Source organism: Nyctibius grandis, chromosome 9 (genome assembly GCF_013368605.1).
Source record: "Nyctibius grandis isolate bNycGra1 chromosome 9, bNycGra1.pri, whole genome shotgun sequence".
Classification (NCBI taxonomy): Eukaryota; Metazoa; Chordata; class Aves; order Nyctibiiformes; family Nyctibiidae; genus Nyctibius; species Nyctibius grandis.
In genome coordinates, this window is record NC_090666.1 from 25,814,369 (window position 1) to 25,833,982 (window position 19,614).

General features: G+C 44.7%; 1 protein-coding gene across 3 annotated transcripts in view; it reads right to left on the reverse strand.

Moving 5' to 3' along the window:
• The window catches only part of ERBB4 (erb-b2 receptor tyrosine kinase 4), a 660,540-nt gene that overhangs the window by 314,334 nt on the left and 326,592 nt on the right, over positions 1 to 19,614 (reverse strand). For all 3 annotated transcript variants that reach the window (XM_068408108.1, XM_068408107.1, XM_068408106.1), the window contains exon 3: positions 38 to 224. In XM_068408108.1, coding sequence (XP_068264209.1) covers positions 38 to 224 — 187 coding nt within the window. The remainder of the gene's footprint in view (positions 1 to 37; positions 225 to 19,614) is intronic.

The following is a 19,614-nucleotide window of genomic DNA, read 5'->3' on the forward strand; positions in this document are numbered from 1 at the left end:
TTGCAACTAATCCATAACATTTGCAAGTGTCACTTACCTGTCAAGTTCTTCAAGCCAAGTTCCCTGAGTCCAAAGTTACCATCTTTTCTGTAGTTAAGAAATATCGCCAAAGCATATCGCTCTTCATAGAGTTTGGTCCCACGAACAATGCGCAGGTTCTCCAATGGCAGGTATTCAAACTGATTCAAAGCCACCAAAACATAGCCTGTGACTTCTCGGATAGACTGAAAGAAAAAAATTAAACAAACACATCAGAAATGGTCCATTTTTAATTGTTCTGAATGTCTCATAAAGTGGATGCTTTAGTATGAGATGCTGGTACCCAAGGAAAAAAAACACAACAACACTGGAAAAAAAATTCTGTTCCAACTTATTGATTTTAACCACATTTCTGTTTCAATTTAACTCAGTTTATTAGATATACTGGTTGGAAAACCAGAAAATAAAGAGGTAGACATTATTTTCAGTTTTATTAAACTTGAGAATAAATTCACAGTAAGTATCAAAGATGCACAAAAGGATGGCTTCACACAACTCAAAGCAGAGAGAAGATCAAAGGCCTCTGCAGGACATGAGCAGACTCCACTGGGGCAATGCCACAGTTCAGGTAAGATTGTCTGCAAGTAACTCTCTGTTGTACAGGATATTCCAGGGTGAGACTGAAGGGAAACGACATGGGGTAAGAGAGAGGCCTCTGGAAGGGCTCATCATCAAACAGGAATGGATGGGAGACATGGGGGGCAGGTTTGGAAGGGTAAATAAAGACAAAGCACATACGTATTAACACCCACTTCTGTACGTCTAAATAAAATCAGTCATTGAACCTTTGCAAAAATTCAACTTCAAGTGTCATTTGGCAGTGCTGGAACCATACACGCTCTATATCCCAGGCTTTACTCAAAACCGGTATCAAAACCTTGAGCAAAATGATTGCTGCATCTTTGGGTTGGCTGAAATCTTTGTTTGCTTTAGATCAACTACTCAATAATCCTTCTGCTCATACTCAGGAATTGATCGCCTGCATTGTAAAGGGAAAAAACACCCCAAAACCCAATAACTAGAAACAGTTTTTCGAAGTCCAAAAGATTAACAGAACTAAGACGTTTTTAGAAAGAAAAAAATATTTTAAAGTGTGGTCTTTTAGAAAATAAAGTTCATTCTAAAGAATTTAAATAAATGGCCTAGAAATCTGCAAATGCCTTTGAAAAATGCTGTTTCAACACTTGCCTAGAGCCCCACCATCCTCAGCAGGACTTCACCCAGGCCGAGGGATGCTCCTGCCCAGAGCTGCTCCCAGAAACAGGACCTCCATGTTGGAAAGGGCCTCTCAAATACAGTTTTCAAATCTTACCTAATTCCATGTCTGCAACAGCCTGCAAACCCTGTATATGTGTATATTTATGTGTGTATGTATATTTAATGGACAGAAATTGATATAACTACTTGTGTGCTTGGGTGGATGCATGCACTTTTTTCTTCCCTTTGGCGAAGTCAATACCTTAAACAATACACAGAAAGAAAAATTCTGCTTAGAGTAATGTGCACAGACTATAACTAACATGATGGGGACACTCCAGTCAATACCGTAATAAAAACAAACAGGCAAACAACAGCAGACAATGAATTAAATGTTTGTGTTTGTATCATTAATAAAGAAAGGCAACAGGGATTTGCAGCACAAAGGACAGGCTTTTGCTTTGTTGATTCAGCGCTGTTGCTGTGATTTCATACATAAGTGCGCAAGAGCCTTTTAATTAGGTTTATAAAAGTTCATAAGATTATCAACAAGTGTGGCAGTATACATAAGGAAGGATTTATAAGCCACAAACCCTAGGCACTAGCTGTCTTTCTAAACTCAGCTGAAGCTGCTGAAAAAGCTCTGGAGCTATTTCAAGACTTGCCTGGCATCTAAACAGAGCACTGTGTCATTACAGGACTTTGATGAGAACCCAGTGAGTTGAGCTAGGTTGAGAGGTACGGTTCAGTAGCTCAATATTAAATGTAGAGCTGCATTATACCCTGGGACACTGATTCCATTATAATCAGAAGCTTTCCAGCACTTTCATGATAGCTCTTTGCTTTCAGACATTTCAGCTGAGCCAGTTTGGTCAGGAATTTTTTTTTCATCGTATTTAAGAATTTCCTTAAGCTGGCTTTTTTAGCCTTTCGTCAGAATTTAGGAAATATTAAAATTATACTCATGGCTTTAATTTCTCTGTGATTGCCCTAATTAATTTAAAGGGATGTTTAACTTGGAATTGAGTTGAAAAAAAATGAAAGCAGTTCCAAAACTGCATCTGAGCAAGTCCTCCCTGACAATTTTTGTCACTTATAACCACGTTTTCTATTTTTAGGGTATGTCCGTCTTACTGCTGAACAGCAAGTCCACCTGAAATGCCCTAATTCAGCATGGGACTAAAATTACACACACACACACACACTGAGCAGCAAATCTTCATTCAAAAGTTTAACAAAAAAAAAAAAAGGACAAAGTTTTTTTGTTGATAATTGTGAACTACCCCAGAAGCCCTGTGCTTTGGTTGGTTAGTTTATCCAACTGAAACGACAAATTATGGCAAGTATTTTGACAAGTCAGAGGGTCCTTTCCAGTCCCATTGCTTCCACCTGTTTATTTGCTGAAGAAACTGCCATGTTAATCCTTGCAAAACAAAATTATGAAAATAAGCCAAAGGGTTTCTAATTTACTAGAACATAGCAACCTGGCTGACCAAATCTAGCAGTCTGTTATATTAATTTGGGGGTTTATTTTATTTTTTAATTCAAATTTGAATGAAAAAGGCAGAGCAATAACATGTTTTGCAGGATGGTGTGTTTTCTGACCGGTCCAGCTTGAAAAAAATGTACTGGGAGCGCAGCACGCAGGTCAGGTTTTCGCCACTCCTGGCCAACGCTGTTACTTTGCCAGGCACTGCAAGTTTCGACATGATTCTTACTGAAAATGGACATCTGCCCACTTGGAGCTCACTTCAAGCCCTGTTGGAGTCACTGCGAAGACGCCTGTTGGCTTCCATGCAGACTCACAAATCCTCACACCAGACGGGATCAGCCAGCCTGATCTCCTCCCTCTGCAATTCATGCCAAGGTTAGGCATGATTTGAACCTCTCATCCTTTGTATACAAGGCTGAATGCTTTCCTGTTCAGGTATCCTGAAATCAAGTATAAGCTCAGGTATCCTAATGCTCTATTTGAGCTGCTTTTGCTTCAGCTTTAATCTATGTTCCACCAAGAAGGTGGAGTGACTCACAGAAGTGGTAGTTTGAGTGTCACCTCCCAGTTTCCATGCAAAAATAATTTCTCATGAGTCTGTCCCTCAGAAAAGAAAAAAGGAGACAGGGATGCAAATAACTGCATTTTGTTCCCATAACCTACAAATGGAATGGAAAGAGGCAGATTAATCACCAACAGACTTAAAGCTAAAAGTTTCCAATGGGGAAAACCAAATGAACTCTAGCAACCTCCAGTCTTGCTTGCTGACCACTGTGATTTTGCAGGAGTCTCCCCCTCTCCCCCATTATAGCATTATTTTGACTAGGAATTCCTGGCCAGTGTGACCTGGCCTTTCCTTGTCACCTTTCCAGCTCTTCAGACATGACCTGTTATACGAAGAAGCCATTGAGTGAGGCAGTGACAGGGCTCAGGCTCCTGTAGCACTCTGGCTGCTTTGTTAAATGCATTTTGGCTCCTCAAAGCTGTTTGGGTAGGGCAGCAGGAATGAGTGTATAGATCTGAACAAAGAACAGGCTGAAACACTCAGGCTCCATGTTACAAAGAGACAAGGGATGCTGTTCATCAAGTTCTCTGAGCAGACTCCGGTTGTTCAAAAGCAGATGAGAAAACCCCTCTCAGGATTCAAGAGCCAAAGGTGTCTGCTCCTCTGACTAGGCCTGTTAGGTGTCAGATCCTGAAATAAGAAAGGGCATGCTTCTAGCAAGAAAGGAGTGGGGGAAAAAAAAAAAAAGTATTAATTGTTGACAAATCTAAAGCCTCATGAGCTGCTTTAAAACCACACCAAGCCACAGGATTCAAGTTTGATATATTTACCAGAGAAAAGCTCTTAATTTACATTCATTTTCAGATGGGAGATGAGTACTTGTGCTCCACAGCATGCTCTCCCTCAGGCCCAGCACTCCCCTGCACCCCAAAAAACAGGCACAGTAGCCTGTAAATAGTCTCCTACAAGCCTCTACTTTTCCTGACACAACCGATTTGTTGTTTTCAAACCTAAAAACATGTTACTCTGTGATGACAACTGACCCAGCAAAGGCTCTATGTCCCGAAACTCCTTGTGCCACCAGGCGCTGGCGGGGTGGCCACTTCGGAGGGGGCGTGCGCAGGGCGGAGAGAGAAACAAGGTCCCAAAATGACACCAAAAAATAAAAGGCTGATTTTCAGAGTTTATATCAGGTGACGAACTGTAAAAACGAGCTCTAGACAACCTGTTCCCTTAATTACAACTAATACTAGCTGAGCACAGGTAAAGCATTTTAAGTTCCCAACAGCAAAGCCAGAATTATCCTGTCAGCTGGGAGCAAAAGGCAAGATTGTTCCTTGCCATCTTAAATCATCCTTCGGCTCGAGTCAAACGAATCTGAGTGAAACGGAGCAAAATAACAGCGAAAACTTCATCATTCTGCCCAGAACAACAGATCAATGAATGATTAGGGAAGCTGATGTTTCTCATAAACACTACCAAGTCATCTTAACATCTATCGGGGAAGGTTAGACTGTGGCTAAAGCACCAAACAGAGACATATTGTGGGGTTTTATTTCAGCTGCAGACACGTTACTTATCACAGAATCACAGAAACAATCAGGTTGGAAGAGACCTCAGGGATCATCGAGTCCAACCGCTGCCCTTACACCACCCTGTCAACTAGACCATGGCACTAAGTGCCATGTCCAGTCTTTTCTTAAACACATCCAGAGATGGTGACTCCACCACCTCCCTGGGCAGCCCATTCCAATGTCTAATAACCCTTTCTGTAAAGAAATTCTTCCTGATGTCCAACCTGAACCTCCCCTGGCAAAGCTTGAGGCTGTGCCCTCTTGTCCTATCGCTAGTTGCCCGGGAGAAGAGGCCAACTCCCACTTCACTACAACCTCCCTTCAGGTAGTTCTAGACTGCAATAAGGTCACCTCGGAACCTCCTCTTCTCCAGGCTAAACAACCCCAGCTCCCTCAGCCGTTCCTCGTAGGTCAGACCCTCCAGACCCTTCACCAGCTTGGTCGCCCTCCTCTGGACTCGCTCCAACACCTCAACATCTTTCTGGAAGTGCGGGGCCCAGAACTGAACACAGTACTCAAGATGCGGCCTCACCAGTGCCGAGTACAGAGGGACGATCACTTCCCTAGACCGGCTGGCTACACTATTCCTAATAGAGGCCAGGATGCCATTGGCCTTCTTGGCCACCTGGGCACACTGCTGGCTCATGTTTAGCCGGCTGTCGATCAGCACCCCCAGGTCTCCTTCCACCGGGCCGCTTTCTAACCACTCTTCCCCCAGCCTGTAGAGCTGCATGGGGTTCTTGTGGTCGAAGTGTAAGACCTGGCACTTGTTCTTGTTGAACCTCATGCCGTTGCTCTCGGCCCATCTATCTAACCTGTCCAAATCCCTCTGTAGGGCCTTGCTACCCTCCAGCAGATCGACACTCCCACCCAGCTTGGTGTCATCTGAAAATTTGCTGAGGGTGCACTCAATCCCTACATCTAGATCATCTATAAAGATATTGAACAGCACCGGCCCCAGAACTGAGCCCTGGGGAACACCGCTAGTGACCGGCCGCCAGCTGGACTTTGCCCCATTCACCACCACTCTCTGGGCTCGGCCATCCAGCCAGTTTTTAACCCATTGCAGAGTCCACCCATCCAAGCCCCAGGCAACCAGTTTGTCCAGGAGGATGCTGTGGGAGACAGTGTCGAATGACTTACTGAAGTCTAGACAGACTACATCCACAGCCCTGCCCTCATCTACTAAGCGGGTCACTTGGTCATAGAAGGAGACCAGGTTGGTCGAGCAGGACCTGCCTTTCATGAATCCATGTTGGCTGGCCCCGATGCCCCGATTGTCCTGCATGTGCCGTGTAATGGCACTCAGGATGATCTGTTCCATCACCTTGCCTGGCACCGAGGTCAGGCTGACAGGCCTACAGTTCCCTGGATCGTCCTTCCGACCCTTCTTGTAGATGGGCTTTACATTTGCTAATTTCCAGTCAGCTGGAACTTCTCCAGTTAACAGGACTGCCGGTAGATAATAGAGAGTGGTTTGGCAAGTTCGTTTGCCAGTTTCTTCATTACTCTGGGGTGAATCCCATCTGGGCCCATAGCCTTGTGGGTGTCCAACTGGCACAGCAGGTCACTAACCGTCTCCTGCTGGATCATGGGAGGTTCACACAGCCCCCCGTCCCTAACTTCAGGCTCTGGGGGCCGAGTCTCCTGAGGACAACCAGTCTTGACATTAAAGACCGAGGCAAAGAAGGCATTGAGCACCTCTGCCTTTTCCTCATCCCCTGACACTACACTACCCTCCTCATTCAGCAAGTGGTGGAGGCTCTCCTTGACCCTCCTTTTGCTGTTGATGTATTTGTAAAAGCTTTTTTTGTTGTCTTTGACTGTAGCAGCCAAATCGAGCTCTAATTGAGCTTTGGCCCTTCTAATCTTCTCCCTACACAACCTGGCCACGTCCCTATAGACCTCCCAAGTTACCCGACCCTTCTTCCAGAGCAAGTAGGCTCTCTTTTTTTCCTTAAGTTCTAGTCTAAGTTCCCTGTTTAACCAGGCTGGTCTTTTTCCCCGACGGCTTGTCTTCCTACAGACTGGGACAGCCTGCTCCTGAATATTTAGCAATTCCCTTTTGAAGCATGTCCAGCCTTCCTGGACTCCTTTGCCCTTCAGGACCGACTGCCAAGGGACTCGGTCCACCAGCCTCTTAAACAGGCTGAAGTCAGCCCGCCGGAAATCTAAGGCAGAAGTTCTACTCTTGCCCCTCCTTACTTCCCCCACTATCGAAAACTCTAACATTTCGTGGTCGCTACTCCCAAGACGGCCACCGACCCTCACATCTCCCACTAGTCCTTCTCTGTTCACAAACAACAGGTCAAGCAGGGCCCCTCCTCTAGTGGGCTCCTTTACCACTTGCATGAGGAAGTTGTCCTCCACACATTCTAGGAACCTCCTAGATTGCTTCCTCTCTGCCATGTTGTATTTCCAGCAGACATCCGGCAAGTTGAAGTCACCCATGAGTACAAGGGCCGGCGACCGGGCGGCTTCTGACAGCCGCTTGTAAAACACCTCGTCCGCCTGCTCATCCTGGTTGGGTGGTCTATAACAGACTCCCACCGTAATGTCCGCCCTGCCGACCTTCCCCCTGATCTTCACCCATAAACATTCAACCTCGTCATCCTCACCATCTTCCTCAATTTCAACACAGTCCAAGCACTCCCTAACATACAGCGCTACCCCACCGCCTCTCCTGCTTCGCTCTTAAAGAGGTTATAGCCATCCATAGTTGCACTCCAGTCATGAGAGTCATCCCACCACGTTTCTGTGATGGCAACCACATCATAACCTTCCTGCTGTACAGTGGCTTCTAGCTCTTCCTGTTTGTTGCCCATACTGCGTGCATTGGTGTAAATGCACTTCAGCTGGGCTAGCAGCCTTGCCCCTGACGCAGGCCTGTCACCCCTAGGTTTATTTGTGGCTGCCCTGGTCTTATCCCCCTTCCCCATCGAACCTAGTTTAAAGACCTTTTAAGCAGCCCTGCCAACTTCTGGGCCATAACCCTTTTCCCCTTCTGACTCAGCTGTTCCCCATTCGGCATAAGCAGGCCCAGTGCCATGAAAGCTGCCCCGTGGTCAACAAACCCAAAATCCCACCTACGGCACCAGTCTCTTAGCCACATATTAACCTGTTGTACTTTCATAGTCTTTTCCCTATTTTCACCAAATACCAAAGGAATTGAAGAGTATATCACCTGCGCACCTACCCCCTTTACCAAACGCCCCAGGGCCCTGAAGTCCCTTTTGATTGCCCTGGGACTTCTCTCTTCAATCTCATCCCTACCCACCTGGAATACTAATAGTGGGTAGTAGTCAGAGGGCCTCACCAGTTCAGGAAGCCTCCTGGCAACATCCTTTACCTGAGCCCCACGGAGGCAGCAGACTTCCCTATGAGTCGGGTCTGGCCTGCATATGGGGCCCTCCGTTCCCCTTAGCAGGGAGTCGCCTATAACAATTACTTTTCTTTTCTCCTTTTTGGAGCTGGTTGCAACCCTCTTACTCGGTTGCTTCTGTTCACGTAGTCCCGTAGAGGGTCTTTCACCTAGATTCGTGTCTTCCTGACGCTCAGGCTCCAGCACCTCATACCTATTCTGCAGGGGGACGTGGGGAGGGGAGGAAGGTCGGGATGGGATTCGCCTGCCACCCCGAGCAGGGACCTGCCTCCATTCACCCCCATCCCCTAGGTCTTTTCCTGCTCCTTGTGGAGGAGGAAGAGGATCCTCCACTACCCGGGGAGCATTAGGCCCGTCCGTTTTCCCCAGGACAGGCAGGGAACAGCACTACCCGCCATCTTCTTCCTGGGATGCTCTTGTACTCCTTAACCTTTCCACCTCCTCCTTGAGCTGGGCCACCAAGGAGATCAGGTCATCGACCTGTTCGCACCTCACACAGGTGAGGTCTCCGTTACCCTCGAGTGCCAGGGCCAGGCTCTGGCACTCCCTGCAGCCTGCCACCTGCACCTCCGCATGCTTCCGCGGCAGGTCCGTTTGGGTTGCCATGTCTTTTCTGGCACCCGCAAGGGACTTAGGGCGGAGACTAATCCCTAAGGGACTTAGGGACTTATCCAGTCACTGGACCTGATCCGGCAAAGCCCTTGCTGCCTCATCTGACTGGACACGCGTCCCCAGCATGAGAGTCAGAGCAACAGCAACCTGCTGCGGGGGTGAGCTCACGCTGACAAATAATTATCTTTTAGGTTAATTTTCCCCTTTTCCATAAAAGCTAAGTACATTTCAAGTCTGCTCTGATCTTACTTCAAAAGTACCCATAAACACAAGCACAGGAGATGAGGATCACCTGAAGAATGAGTGTGTTTAATTCACAAACATTAAAAAAAAAAAAAAAAAAAAGACATAAAGAATATATATTCAGTATATTCACTTGAGAGACAAAGACAAAAGCCTTTGTTTTTCCAGCACTTGTTTGCAGTAAGACAGAGGTGCTTTGGTCCCCAGAGGAAGCCAGCATGCCACCCCCTGGGGGCACAAAGAAAGGCATCTGGGGAGGCACAGGGGTTTCCACAGGGAAGGGGTTTCTTCTTCTTCCACCACAATGACAGAAACAGAAAAGGCAAAGACCTTTAAATTAGATATACACAGGGAATAAGCCAAGTGGACACTTTTCATCCCATCTGTTGCAAATATAGTAATTTCTATTTCAGGGGATATCCATTTCACTAGGCAGCAGCAAGGCTCCTTGCACAGCTCAGCTGCCAGCAGATAACAGACATCTCCTGACTCTGATCCAGGAAGCTAGGCTGACCCTCCAACATGAACTGTGTGCTTTGTTGCATTACATTAAATCCTAAGAAAGTCAGATTTCTAAGTGATACAAAGGGGAAAATATTTCCTAAGTGCATCATCCTTTTTTCCACCTTAACAGAGGTTGACATGCCACAGCAAAATCACAATTAAAATAACGAACGTTAAGAGTTACCACCATGTCATCTCCTTCAGAAGCTTTTCACATCTTGAGTTGACTTGAACAAAGCATTTCATGTTTTGCTGTTTGATCAATTAAAAGGTAAGCATTTATATCTGAGTAGAACAATGCAACACCCAACTGGCCAAATTTGTTTCCTGTTTTTATTATGAGGAAAAAAAACAATAGTGCAAAGACAACACTTGCTTAACTTTAAACAAGTTCTCAGGACAATCATAATATCCACCTTCACAAAATTCAGTTGGGCATGTTTGTGAGTGTCCTGGTAACCTAAAACACCATCAATTCATTTTCATTATTTTTTCATACATTTTCATGCATTCAATGCAACACATCTTTCATTGTCACAATTAAAATTTAGCATTTACTGAATAACCACAAAGTGGCCTCTAAGCAACTACAGCACTTGCAGTGCTAACAAGGGAAATGCTAATATCCAAAATGTGGATAGAGCTAGCCTACTGCAATTTATGGAGCTCAATTAGCTGTGCCATGCATTGCTCATTGAAAATTAGAATTTTTAATGACAAAATAAGCGAAGATTTTCAAAGTACTTCAGAAGATGTATTTACAGGATTCAGGCACAGGGCTGTTGCCAGCTTCTCTCAAAGCTCCATCCATAACCATGAGAAATATGCAGTACATACTGACATTTTTGATGTCTAAGAGGATGCTCCATTTAGAGACAATTTCAAAGCTAACACAGAGCACACACACAAGGAATTTTGTTCCACAACAAGTTCATGTCTTGTCTCCTTCCACGCTGTGCATCCTTCAATTATGTCAACACTTGTGAAATTGTGATGTTAAGCCCTTCTGAGCACCAGCGGTTTTTCAGATACGCTGTACAAGCTTCCATAAAAACCACTCAAGTTTCAGCACACTGATGAATATCAGAACATAGATTGTGGAAAACATTTTTCTGGTGCCTGATCCAGAAGCAAGCAGTGTATCATAACTAGAGTTGCCTTGGCAGCTGCAGAGAATTTATTGTCCAAAACAGTAAAGTTGCAGTTTAGATTCAAATTTGTTATCAAAAAAAGAGGAACTTCCCTTACCCTTTCAGTTTGCTTTAATATGTATTAAAGGCAAAGGAAGGGCTTGCTTGTAATTTTGTTAAGAGCTATACCTGAGGAGCCTTGGCACTGTTGCATGGCAGCAGAATCAAACTGTGATTCAGTATTTAAGACAGCTGGTAGAAACTTTAAATCATACTCTTGTCCTCACAGACATCTAGTCTCCTGTGGTAATACGCTTACAAAATATTAACAATATCCTGAGCAGCATGTCAATCGATTGAACGTAGCATTCGATTTCCTCAAATGTAAAGTAGCAGTCAGTTAGATGCATCTTTTGTTAAAACCACTGGGAATTTGTAGTGAAGATTTTGCCATGTAATCTACAGAAACCACCTTGGGAGTTGTTGAACTAAAGCTTTGCTTTCTGAATGGTTGGTCTTTACATTTCGTTATTGCAAGAGTGCAACTTTTCATATATTAAATAGGAGAATTAGCTGTTTACCGAGTTTGATGTAGGAATCACACTGTTGCATACATGAGGCAAGTTAGGCTGCGTCTGAGCTAATATACATTACAAGAGTCTACGGAGGGTTTGGAGGCAAAACAAATGCCAGTCTAGAATCCATTAAACTGCAGATCAGTGCCTGAATCTGGCATTTAGAAAGGAAGCCCCATAAATAACACAAGTGATGGTGACGGACAAAAACATGGGGAGCCTTTGAAATGTGTATCTTGACTCATTTTGCGAAGTATTACTGGGAAAATAATGTGGGACGTGAAAAATAAAACAAAAATAAACAAAATAATGAAATAATGTGGGAATGGGAACATTAAATAGAAATAAAAGGTAAAAAATAGGACAAAAAAAACCCCTTTTACTTTCAAATTTTGAAATACAGTTTCTAAAGATGTATATCCAAGTATTCTTCCTGTTGACTGAGTTAGGCTTAAGCTCAGGTGTCAGCTTGAACCATGTGTCTTTGCCTATTTTTCAGTTAAAAATATCATCTGAATAGAGAAACTGATAAGGCTTACATCAACATCTGAGAGTCTTTCCAATGTTTTCTGTCTAAAACATAATTCCCCTGTTCGTGTGTCTGCTTAGGAAGTGTCTTTCAGGTAACACAGACTGCCTGATGGCACACAAAAACTCCTAAGCTGCTTATATTGAGCTACATTATGATCTAGACAAAGTCTCTACTCTGTAACAACCCAGTCTTCACAGCAAACATCTTTCTGTCCTGAGGAAAGCTATGGGTAACTACATGTTTAGCAAGTCAATAAGAATTTTGACATTATATCTGTAATACCTGATTGGCCTTCAACATATTTGCAGAGTGGTTTCCAGAAGAGTTTATTGCATCATCTCCCAAGGGAAAACTTAGTCCTAAATTAGATCGGAAAGACTAAAATGAGAGCATTATGCTGTTACAAAATCCTTTACCATTTGGGCTGTTTAGCAGTAGCTACATTTTGCAGAAACTCAAAGCACAACAGCTTATAGCTGCCCAGTTACAGAATTTCCAACTGGCGAGATTGATGCCTTTTGCTTTCTCTGCATTTAGGAGCTTCAATCAAGGAAATCATGGTTTCTTTCCAGGCAACATAAAATCGCACAAACTGCTACTTCATAAACAAAATAAAATCAACACTCTGAGAGGGTTTTAGGAAGCAATAACCATGAGAAAACACATACCCTTTTATCAATGTCCCTCAGACAGCCAAAGCCTATGAGAAGCTGTGAGCACATTCAACGGTCTCGGGACGCTTTCACCAGGAAAGACAAAGTGAGGGCTATCTCAGCAAACTGACACCTGAAACGGCTTTAGAGAGGTAGTGCGGGCCAGCAGCGTGAGCACTGCATTGGGATGTCTGTGTCTGCTATCAGCTTTGATGTTTTTTTTTTGTAGCTAGACTGTATAGTCCTCGGAGCAGAGGTGCTTTCCTAACCACACAAGGAGCCTCGGCCCCAATTGTTACCTTCACTGCACAACGCTTCACAGTGATATTTACACAAAGTGCCGACTGCACTGCCACAGGCATCTGGAGATGTCAGTGGACTGAACTGAGTTGGTGTATTTATTTTGGCAAAACAAGATGTCATCTACAAAAGAAAAAAGCACTCGGTTCCTCATTGTTGTTCTTATTTGTGACACACTAAATCCCCATGACATTTTTGCTTGTGCCTAAGCTGATCTAAGTCTCAGGAGGCTGGTTACTTGTTACTCCAAATCACAAAACTGGTTGGAGCGTGCCAGGGAGCCCATCCATGCCTGATTCTCCTACGCATGGAAAGAGAGGGAAAATGGAGGAGGACCAGTGCTCACAGTCTCTGCCCAGCTCACACATAGCCTGAGACAGCAAGTGGATGAAGCTTTATACAGGGAACAAAAAGAAGAGGTGGAAAAGGATGTCTTTCCCTCTTTCCCACCATGGTTATGAAAGGTCAGGTGTCTGATCAGAAGTCAAATGGAAGAATACACGACACATGCAGTGCAGGCTGTAACAGGGTGTCCAGAATTACACACCGCTGTAAGCAAGCGGCCTGCGAAGATCCTAGGAATGTTTTGTGGGCAGATCACAGTAGAAGGTGGTTTTATTTGTTCATTTAATATGAGAGACAGGCTTTGTACATGACATATTGTGATTTCCTTTTTCCTAGTGCACAGCCAGGTTAGCTGGTATGAATTACTGGCAAGTCCATAGTTAGCCAGATAAAATAAATACGTGTATTAAAATTTCTCCACCATCTACTGTAGAAGCAATGTGAACCCTTGGCTGGCGTGATTCCCACTCTTTGGAACAATGTAGAATGAATTAAACATCCTGGAGATCTGGTACAGAGGTGGAGCTGAACAACACGGGTATGACCTACGTGGAACTGCTGAGGGAGCTGGGGTTGTTTAGCCTGGAGAAGACGACGCTCCGAGGTGACCTTATTGCAGTCTACAACTGCCTGAAGGGAGGTTGTAGCGAAGTGGGAGTCAGCCTCTCCTCCCAGGCAACTAGCGATAGGACAGGAGGACATAGCCTCAAGCTTTGTCAGGGGAGGTTCAGGTTAGACATTAGGAAGTATTTCTTCTCAGAAAGGGTCATTAGACATTGGAACGGGCTGCCCAAGGAGGTGGTGGAGTCACCATCTCTGGATGTGTTTAAGAAAAGACTGGGCATGGCACTTAGTGCCATGGTCTAGTTGACAGGGTGGTGTCAGGGCAACGGTTGGACTCGATGATCCCAGAGGTCACAGAATCACAGAATCAACCACAGAATCACAGAATCAACCACAGAATCACAGAATCAACCAGGTTGGAAGAGACCTCAGGGATCATCGAGTCCAACCGTTGCCCTGACACCACCCTGTCAACTAGACCATGGCACTAAGTGCCATGTCCAGTCTTTTCTTAAACACATCCAGAGATGGTGACTCCACCACCTCCCTGGGCAGCCCATTCCAATGTCTAATGACCCTTTCTGAAAAGAAATTCTTCCTAATGTCCAACCTGAACCTCCCCTGGCGAAGCTTGAGGCTGTGTCCTCTTGTCCTGTTGCTAGTTGCCCGGGAGAAGAGGCCAACTCCCACTTCACTACAACCTCCCTTCAGGTAGTTGTAGACTGCAATAAGGTCACCTCGGAGCCTCCTCTTCTCCAGGCTAAACAACCCCAGCTCCCTCAGCCGTTCCTCGCAGGACAGACCCTCCAGACCCTTCACCAGCTTGGTCGCCCTCCTCTGGACTTGCTCCAACACCTCAATATCTTTCTTGAAGTGTGGGGCCCAGAACTGAACACAGTACTCAAGATGCGGCCTCACCAGTGCCGAGTACAGAGGGACGATCACTTCCCTAGACCGGCTGGCTACACTATTCCTAATAGAGGCCAGGATGCCATTGGCCTTCTTGGCCACCTGGGCACACTGCTGGCTCATGTTTAGCCGGCTGTCGATCAGCACCCCCAGGTCTCCTTCCACCGGGCTGCTTTCTAACCACTCTTCCCCCAGCCTGTAGAGCTGCATGGGGTTCTTGTGGCCGAAGTGTAAGACCCGGCACTTGTTCTTGTTGAACCTCATGCCGTTGCTCTCAGCCCATCTATCTAACCTGTCCAAATCCCTCTGTAGGGCCTTGCTACCCTCCAGCAGATCGACACTCCCACCCAGCTTGGTGTCATCTGAAAATTTGCTGAGGGTGCACTCAATCCCTACATCTAGATCATCTATAAAGATATTGAACAGCACCGGCCCCAGAACTGAGCCCTGGGGAACACCGCTAGTGACCGGCCGCCAGCTGGACTTTGCCCCATTCACCACCACTCTCTGGGCTCGGCCATCCAGCCAGTTTTTAACCCATTGCAGAGTCCACCCATCCAAGCCCCAGGCAACCAGTTTGTCCAGGAGGATGCTGTGGGAGACAGTGTCGAATGACTTACTGAAGTCTAGACAGACTACATCCACAGCCCTGCCCTCATCTACTAAGCGGGTCACTTGGTCATAGAAGGAGACCAGGTTGGTCGAGCAGGACCTGCCTTTCATGAATCCATGTTGGCTGGCCCCGATGCCCCGATTGTCCTGCATGTGCCGTGTAATGGCACTCAGGATGATCTGTTCCATCACCTTGCCTGGCACCGAGGTCAGGCTGACAGGCCTATAGTTCCCTGGATCGTCCTTCCGACCCTTCTTGTAGATGGGCTTTACATTTGCTAATTTCCAGTCAGCTGGAACTTCTCCAGTTAACCAGGACTGCCGGTAGATAATAGAGAGTGGTTTGGCAAGTTCGTTTGCCAGTTTCTTCATTACTCTGGGGTGAATCCCATCTGGGCCCATAGCCTTGTGGGTGTCCAACTGGCACAGCAGGTCACTAACCGTCTCCTGCTGGATCATGGGAGGTTCACACAGCCCCCCGTCCCTAACTTCAGGCTCTGGGGGCCGAGTCTCCTGAGGACAACCAGTCTTGACATTAAAGACCGAGGCAAAGAAGGCATTGAGCACCTCTGCCTTTTCCTCGTCCCCTGACACTACACTACCCTCCTCATTCAGCAAGTGGTGGAGGCTCTCCTTGACCCTCCTTTTGCTGTTGATGTATTTGTAAAAGCTTTTTTTGTTGTCTTTGACTGTAGCAGCCAAATCGAGCTCTAATTGAGCTTTGGCCCTTCTAATCTTCTCCCTACACAACCTGGCCACGTCCCTATAGACCTCCCAAGTTACCCGACCCTTCTTCCAGAGCAAGTAGGCTCTCTTTTTTTCCTTAAGTTCTAGCCTAAGTTCCCTGTTTAACCAGGCCGGTCTTTTTCCCCAACGGCTTGTCTTCCCACACACCGGGACAGCCTGTTCCTGAATATTTAGCAATTCCCTTTTGAAGCATGTCCAGCCTTCCTGGACTCCTTTGCCCTTCAGGACCGACTGCCAAGGGACTCGGTCCACCAGCCTCTTAAACAGGCTAAAGTCAGCCCGCCGGAAATCTAAGGCAGAAGTTCTACTCTTGCCCCTCCTTACTTCCCCCACTATCGAAAACTCTAACATTTCGTGGTTGCTACTCCCAAGACGGCCACCGACCCTCACATCTCCCACTAGTCCTTCTCTGTTCACAAACAACAGGTCAAGCAGGGCCCCTCCTCTAGTGGGCTCCTTTACCACTTGCATGAGGAAGTTGTCCTCCACACTTTCTAGGAACCTCCTAGATTGCTTCCTCTCTGCCATGTTGTATTTCCAGCAGACATCCGGCAAGTTGAAGTCGCCCACGAGTACAAGGGCCGGCAACCGGGCGGCTTCTGACAGCCACTTGTAAAACGCCTCGTCCGCCTGCTCATCCTGGTTGGGTGGTATATAACAGACTCCCACCGTAATGTCCGCCCTGCTGACCTTCCTTCCTTCCTGATTGATTGGAAGGAAGGTCCTTCCTGATTGATTGGAACCTTCCTGGTTGGAAGGTCTCTTCCAACCTGATTGATTCTGTGATTCTGTGAACAAGACTTTTATATTTTTCTATTCAAACTGCAGGTGAAGGTGTCTGGCTACTCCTGAAGGCAAAAGGCTGTTTCTATTTCTGAACACAGGAACTGACTACACATAGTGAAAACATTTTAACCTTGCCAAATTTCAGCTAAACAACCTTAGTCTGGGCTTTTGGTTTTCTGCAAGCAGGAAATGGCTGGCTGTCCAACACTGAAAAAGCAGTTAGCTTATTTTTGGAGAGCTTTTCTTTCCCAAGAAAGTACTTTCTTAAAAACATACTTTCAGTTTGTTTCATATGTGCAACAACTACTCTTTAATGAGTATTTTAAATGCATTTCGTGGGAGGAACCGACTTTATTGGCACTCTAGGACATTTTTGCATGCATGAATTAGTGAATATTGGAGGAATTGTTGACTGTTTGTCTGGTTTCATTGAAGAGCAGACTCTTCATCCAAATATTGGATTTTAGCAACTCTTATTTCTAGCTGAGCATATACAAATACATGAACTGAGCTCAACATCACACCTGCCTATTGAAACTATTTCAGTCTTTGTAACTCTAATCTCTTCAAGAATAGAAACCCTGGAGAGATTCATTAATTGCTGGCTTTTGATTAGGTTTATTTCCATTATGATAAAAACTGAAGAGGCTTCTTGTTGTTTATTTAAAGCTGTATTTTTGTTTTGTTTATCTATAAGCTGGAGAATAGCTCTGTTATTCAGGCTTTAATACATTGTTAAAGTCTCCATCAAGGATAGATCCATAATTTATAAGATGTAAGCAATTAATAAACGCATCTGATTTTCAAATTCAGAGGCATTCTTTAGGAAGGACATGTAAACTCTAGATTTTGAGATCATGTAGGGTGCCACCAAACCAGCAAACAACCTCTAATCTGCAGTGACTGAACTAACCATGAGATAAGATTTTTTTCTCTGCATTAATTTCACTGCTTTTCTCCAAGGAGACATGTTGAAAACTTCTCCTACTCAATACATTTTCTGTGTGGTTTCTGAACCAGGCAAGATGGACAATCTTACAGGAGATGGGAGCTTTTTTTTTTTGCCCTTTTTTTTTTTTTACCATGTCCAGAATTTTTAATAACCAGGCCCCTTAGATATATCATTGTTCCTACATACAATTATTGAAACAATGAACAAATTGTGGTTTTCTTAGGGTTCATCTCTTTTTGTTTAAATTATAAGTGAGTTTATGGTGGGGGGGTGTTGCAAAAATTCAACGTAAAATTATTTCTCTCTTTTCTAGGAATAAGATTAGAAAAAAAATGGTTTGCTCTTGATAAAAAAAATTCTAAAAAGCTTAAGAATAAATATTTGAAAAGAAATGGCAACTTTATGAAAGGAAAAGATGGGGGAAAGGGCAAGAGATCAGAGAGGAAAGAAGAACTGCTTGTGATCAGGAGCAGAGAAGGATAGAATGTGTCTTTTCTAGCGCAAGGCAGATTCAGGCAGGCGTCACTCTGGCATTACCTAATTTCTGAGTGCTTGAGTCTGCAATCTTACTGTTTTACTTTTATATCATTTTGTTCTTTTTTTAGGGGAAGCATGGCAGGAAAAGTGTAATACTCTGTACAAGATATAATTTCCTTCAATACTTATCACCAGTAAATGATTGGACAAGCAATCTTTCGCCAATGGCTTAATTAGAAGAAACCTCTATATTTAATAATGTTCCTTAATGTACTGAACCACATACAATAGCTTGTTGAAGGAGAAAAAGCAGAGTGATTATTGTCATAGCTAAGGATGGAAGAAAGGTTCAGTCATTAAAGTCATCACAGAAACAATGTTATTAACTATACAGGAATAATCTCAAAGGAGTTCCCAGCTGATTGACAATGATAAAATAATGTAGCAAGCTAAAAAAAAAAGCCTTCTCTCCTCACCTGTTTTTATTAATACCCTTATTACCTTTCCCCGAAAGACACCTTTTCAAGAGCTATCATTGTACTTAATATTAAATAAAATCAACCATGGCAGATCTTGTCTTCTGAATGCCTAAATGGAGGGTGCTCACCAGTGCATCCCTCGGCTGAGCTGTGCCTTTCACCAGGAGCGGGGTCCAGTAGCCAGACCCCCAAAAACTCACAGTCCACTTGTGACCCTGAGACGCCAAGCGCTGCACCCGAGTGAGCCAGGCTGTGTCTGAAAACCACAGAAAGAGAGAAGTCTGGGCTAAGTGGACCGAACTCGTCCACTACTGCCTCCTTAACCTCACTGACCACACTGGGGATGTATCTTCTCTCGGAAAGAGGATCCTGGGACTTGAGTGGTCATCCAAGACCCAAGACCAGGCTTTAGCATACCCAGCAGAGATTTCTCTTCCAACAAGGGCCTTCTCTGCCCAAAGTTGGCAGCTGGCTGTTGGCTTGGTAGTGGCCTTGAAAATGTGTCCCTCATTCAATATTCAAGGACACAAGGGAAGAAAAGGTGGCTTGAGAGAGAGAAAAGGGAGTGCTCAAGGACCCAACTAGATCAGAAGGCCAGCAGTAGTATTTAATAGATATTAATTACTTTACAGTCTGTAAACTATACAGAAAGTGCCAGCTGCTGTGAGCTAGGACCATCAAAGGTCAGATTATCATGACATCATTACAGGAGAGGCTGCTTTTACTTAGCATATAATTGCTCAACCTAAGCACACTCCATATAACCAATAGGAAAAGAATTATTTAAATACTCTTTTTTCCGACAAATAGTATTACAATTTTAATTATGCCAGTATTAATTTAACTCTAAAAAGTGCCCAAGGATTTTGCAGAATTAAGTTTTGCCACTCTGGAGTTTTCAGAAATTTCAGATCTTCTGCTCAACATATTTATAGTTTTTATATATATTTACGAATATACATATATGCAAAACAACAAAAAAGTGCATTTGTTTCTATTCCTGCA